Source organism: Salvelinus sp. IW2-2015, unplaced genomic scaffold, assembly GCF_002910315.2.
Source record: "Salvelinus sp. IW2-2015 unplaced genomic scaffold, ASM291031v2 Un_scaffold5715, whole genome shotgun sequence".
Taxonomy (NCBI): Eukaryota; Metazoa; Chordata; class Actinopteri; order Salmoniformes; family Salmonidae; genus Salvelinus; species Salvelinus sp. IW2-2015.
The window spans coordinates 1-5,546 of NW_019946980.1; the positions used below are offsets into that span (position 1 = coordinate 1).

The 5,546-nt window shown below is 47.4% G+C and overlaps 1 protein-coding gene across 1 annotated transcript in view; it reads right to left on the bottom strand.

The window, feature by feature from the left end:
• Window positions 1-651: 651 nt before the first annotated feature.
• LOC112078462 (axin-2) overlaps window positions 652-5,546 on the bottom strand; it is a 10,571-nt gene continuing 5,676 nt past the window's right edge. Inside the window, exon 4 of the mRNA XM_024144699.2 lies at window positions 652-1,144. Coding sequence (XP_024000467.1) covers window positions 994-1,144 — 151 coding nt within the window. The 3' untranslated portion in view covers window positions 652-993. The remainder of the gene's footprint in view (window positions 1,145-5,546) is intronic.

The following is a 5,546-nucleotide window of genomic DNA, read 5'->3' on the forward strand; positions in this document are numbered from 1 at the left end:
GGTAGAAGTCATTATCCCCCTTAATGTGTGTGTGTTTATTTTATCATTGTCATTTTTGCACTGGGGCTTTCTTGATTCCTCTTCCTTCTTTTTGTTGACTTCCATCTCTTTGTAGTGGAGATGAAGGGAGAGAAGACAGACAGACAGAGAGAGACAAACAGACAGACTGACAGAGGCGGTCTGCCGGCCCACTGTCCTGAGCTCTTGCTGCATCATGGCAATCGCAGCTACCCCCAATCAGAGGAGAACAAACACGAGAAGGGAGTGTGAAAGAGCACAAAGATGGAGAAGAGAATCTTGGACTCCTAATATATATTTGTGAGGAGAAGAGAAGGGGGTTCAAAAAGTTTTGATTCAACTAGCTACCGATGTTGCTAGTTTGGCCTCTCCAAAACTAATTTTCCCATGTCTCCCCTCTCCAACTCTCTTCTTTCCTTTCCAAAGCCCGTCAGTACCAACTCCCCCCTGACACACTCCAACATCTTCCCTCAGATCCCTCCTGTTTAGGGGGTGCAGCCTGAAGAGGAGAGGGGCGGGGTTGAGAGGGGAAAAAAGGGGGACAAGCGCTGTTGGAAGTTGTCCCTTTCCTCTGCGCTTGCTCCATTCATCCTCTGATCAAAGCGCTGTGTTGTGTGATGTGGAGGAAGCCGGCATTGATTCGTAGAGCCTACAGATAAAGCTGAGAGAGAGGGAGCTCTCCCCCATCTCTCCATTCTGTGTATATTTTCATCATCAGTGTGTGAAGAGAAGACACTGGTCTTTAGAATGCACCGGATAAACAGCTTAGAAACAGACTCCTGCAGACTTCAAGGAACCCAACGGGGGTGTGGGTTACAAAGGTAGCGAGGGGTGGTGTGTGGGGGGGACTGACATCTGCTTTGCTCTCAGATCTTTGTTGTTGTTGTAGTTGTTGAATAGAGATGGTGGTACTATACACAGAACAGCAGACCTGAATACAGACCATGGAAATGGATGTTGCACTACTGAAAAGCACTAATAAGTGGGGCAATATGACATTTGTGTGTGTGTGTGTACACTTACAGGGAAGGCAGGTAGGGAGACTTGGCTGTTCATCCTCATGTTGCGCTGCATCTCTCTCTGCATGTGCTTCTTGGAGCCCAGCTTGTAGGGAGGGATGCCATCTCTGTCAGGGAAACGCACAGGATACACAGGTCAAACAGCCAATCAGACAGAGCAATACACACAACCAACCAGGAAGCAGCTCATTGGTCACATAATAGCTATTTCAATCACCCCCTATTTAACCCAGTTAAAAAATACAATATATTTCAGGTCAATTCTGAATCTGAGGTGTAGTGAGCAAGAGGTGAATATTGGATAGGGTTTCTGCTAGGTCTCAGGTCAGTGTGTCTGACAGAGTAGGGGATTTCATCTGCCCTAAAACTGACACTCATCTCCAGCCATGGCTCCCTGAGCAGTGGGCACTTCACCACACACCCCTGCACTTCCTTTTAACTGAGCCCAGAAAGGATCACTCAGCCCTCTCAGAGAGCTGTGCCAGGCTTTAGCTGTTAGCATTCATCACCAGCAGTATACACAAAGTTAGCATTAGCATCCTGCCATTGMCTTGCCCTGGAATCCCACTGAAAAGACTAGTSTAGAAGCAAACTATACTGTTTGGAAGGTTAACACACAAACCCACTGATCAAAGTGTCAGTCCTACAGAGAGAATGATCATAACATGTAGGCTAATMAAACATCACAGCCAAATCTCTCCTCTCAGATCACCCTCCATATACATTCTGCAATCATAGTATAGGACCYATCACGCCTGGACAATCCAATCCACACAGAGCTCTTTTAACCATGCCTATGGCTGACCTAGTCAAAATACAACTCTGTCTGATCTAGTATTGCCTTAAGGCACTTCGTTCACACCAACCAAGAGCAAAACCCAGTGTTTCTCTACCGGGCCAGCACGCAGCCCTGCCCTATAAAACACCCGTGTCTCAGTGACCTAGCCTAGCCAGTAGTGCACCCGAACGCCGCTTGTCTCACTGTTGCTTTGAAAGCTTTGAAATCCCACAGTCATGCGCATTGCCCCCCTCCCTCGTCAAACCGCTCCAGTCTTCATTTGGCAAGCCTGCCTCTGATCTCCCCACATCAAAAGGCTGGTTTGTGAGATAAGGTAATGTTTGAAGTTCGCAGCTGCATTCCCCAGCGTCAAGCAAATCCATAAATAAGATAAAACCCCCCTCTTTTATTTTCTTTATCTAGAAATGAGATGAACATTTTTTGGTGCACCGCCCAGCCTTTCTTACCTCATAAAAGACAGAGATATTCTAATCTTAAATGAGAGTAAAAAAACAACAACCAGGAAGCTTGGTGTGGCTTTGGAGGCTTTCGTCTCCTCGCTGTTACTAGGCCTGTACTATCAAAGAGTCAGAGTACGGCGCAGGATACAAGGCCTGTACTATCAAAGAGTCAGAGTACGCACAGGATACAAGGCATGTACTATCAAAGAGTCAGAGTACGGCGCAGATACAAGGCCTGTACTATCAAAGAGTCAGAGACGGCGCAGATACAAGGCCTGTACTATCAAAGAGTCAGAACGCCAGGACTACAGCAGTACATCAAAGAGTCAGAGTACGGCGCAGATAAAGCTGTACTATCAAAGAGTCAGAGACGGCGCAGGATACTAGGCTGTACTATCAAAGAGTCAGAGTACGGCGCAGGATACAAGCTGTACTATCAAAGAGTCAGAGTACGGCCAGGATACAAGGCTGTACTATCAAAGAGTCAGAGTACGGCAGGAACAAGGCCTGTACTATCAAAGAGTCAGAGCACGGCGCAGGATACAAGGCCTGTACTATCAAAGAGTCAGAGTACGGCACAGGATACAAGGCTGTACTATCAAAGAGTCAGAGTACGGCGCAGGATACAAGGCCTGTACTATCAAAAGTCAGAGACGGCGCAGATACTAGGCCGTACTATCAAAGAGTCAGAGTACGGCGAGGATACAAGGCCTGTACTATCAAAGAGTCAGAGTACGCACAGGATACAAGGCCTGTACTATCAAAGAGTCAGAGTACGACACAGGATACAAGGCCTGTACTATCAAAGAGTCAGAGTACGACACAGGATACAAGGCCTGTACTATCAAAGAGTCAGATACGCACCAGGATACAAGGCCTGTACTATCTAGGGCTCTATATCAGTGCTTTGATTATGCCAGTCTAGATATACACTGGTCAGGCAGTCAGAAAGTTACAGACTCGTATCATAAACTCTTTATAGCTGCTATACTAAACCTTCTAAACCACTCCCTTGGCTGTAAAATAGTCATTTCTACTCCAGACAGGATTCTTTAGCTAGTCGTGATTCACAGGAACGACAGTTTGCGAGTTAGCAATTCCAGTGATAAGTGTCATGTGATCAAAAAACCCAAGATCATCCTGAACAGCTGACTTAAGACTACATTACTGTCAAAGACAGGTGATGAATGAAGATATCCTATGAAGGCTGTTTACCATGGGGAAAAATGTTCCCCAGTTCCAGTCTACTTAAGGGGTGGCTCTACCACAGGCACCATTACAGCTGGGTCTGGTCTACTTAGTTCAATTACTTTATATGAACCAGAGAAAAAGGAGCTCATGAAATGTATTGCTTTCTCTTGTGTCTCTGATTACGGCCATGTGTCATGAGAAACTACAGCCATGACTCTAAGACTTCATCTCTCCCACCATGGCAACACTTCTCCTCTAAATCAGACTCCAAACATACTGTACTAGGGAATGGGGCGGGAGCCTGCATTGTAAGGCTGGGGTCTAGCGCCTAAGGGGGGGGGGGGCTGAACAGAGGTGTAGCCTAATGGTCAGAGTCAAGGCTAGGGCCTGGGGATGAGGTCTACAGGCCATCCTGTCCCTGGTCTGGTTCTACTCTGGCCAGTAGGCCTCTGAGGTGTCAGGAGAACAGCCAGGCTCCTATTCTCCCATCACCTAGTAGGGCTGTGTGTGTGTGTGTGTGTAGATTGGTGGTCTCAAGAGGGTTCCCTAATCCTGACACAGTGCGAGATTCCAGGTGAGCTGTACCAAGGCCTAGAACCGGAGAACCRCCTTAGAACCCCCTCAAAGAGGAGCTAGCATCAGATGACAGGCTCAGTTTGTGCGACAGAAACTCTTTCCATTCACTGAGTTTGTCTGAAGGTCCCCCTGGRCAGTTGTGCCTCTCGCCCCCACAGAGACCAGGACAAGTCAGGAAGCCCACAAACACTGTTCAGGTTCGGCTAAGAGGCTCTGAATCAAAACTCTTTCCCAGAACGTTCCCAAACATCACTTCCCATGACACTCTTCCCACAATAGTAACCATCAGTATACTCCAAACCAGTGGTCTGAACTGAAGCCTCACTGGGACATGAACCCATGTCCTTCTCAATCCTCCTATGGGCGCAGGCTGGGTTGTCAACACATGTTCTTCCTGGTCCCTCCCCTATAGTGTTGTTGATTCTATTGATACTTTCTAGCCCAAGCAGAGCCAAAAATCCAGCCAAAACCCTAAGAAGTAGCCCAATTCCCCTCCCTGCAGGCCAAACAACCAGTCTGGCACCAGAGCTCTAAAGCCTGATAGACTACCTCTTTAGAAATGTTCAACTTAAGTGGTTGGTCTGACAAGTCATGGCCATTGATCCATGACAACCATCTGGCGTGGGTTGGGCCTCATCAGCTGATTCAGGTCCTACTGCGACCCTCATCCATAACAGAAAGGCAAATCAATGGCTTGTTTGATTAGCACATTAGCAAGTTGTTATTTCACTCCCATTATGACAAGGTAAACACAATCTGTTTATATAGGAGCAGTAAGGGAGGATACAACTGAGGCATGTATGATTATGAATAAATACTCACCTGTAGCTACGTGGTCTTACATTCTGCAAAAAACCATCCCTTTTCACCCACTGAACATCTACATGTTTAGATATTAGATACACATATGACCATGAAGTCCAGATAAGTGAAACCGAACCACTGCTCTGAAGTGGTCTGAACATTTCAAATGACTAGCCTACTATTTGTCATGTTTGAGATACAAGGAGATGTATCCCTATCTGTAGAAATGGCCAAAAGCAGTGTGTGGCTGAGGCACAGCATAGCAGAGTAGTGGCATCATGTATTATTGGCTGACAGGCTGGGCCAAGGCCAGGCGTGCTCTGTTAACTTCCCGTGGAAGACCATCCCTCTATCTCTGAACTATTTCAAAGCTCCGGAAACTGAGGCAAGCCAGCAGAGGGCTGCACTCAGTCTAGAGAACACCATTTATACTAACACACAGAGAGAGAGAGGAGAGAGAGAGGTAGAAGAGAGAGTTAGGGGGAGAGAGAGAGAGCTAGGGGGAGAGAGAGAGAGTAGGGGAGAGAGAGAGAGAGAGGGGGAGAGAGAGGAGAGAGAAGAGGGAAGGAGAGAGAGAGAGAGGGTGAGAGAGAGAGGAGGGAGAGAGAGAGAGGGGAGAGAGAGAGAGGGGGAGAGAGAGAGGGGGAGAGAGAGAAGGGGGAGAGAGAGCTAGGATGGAGAGAAGAGCTAGGGGGAGGC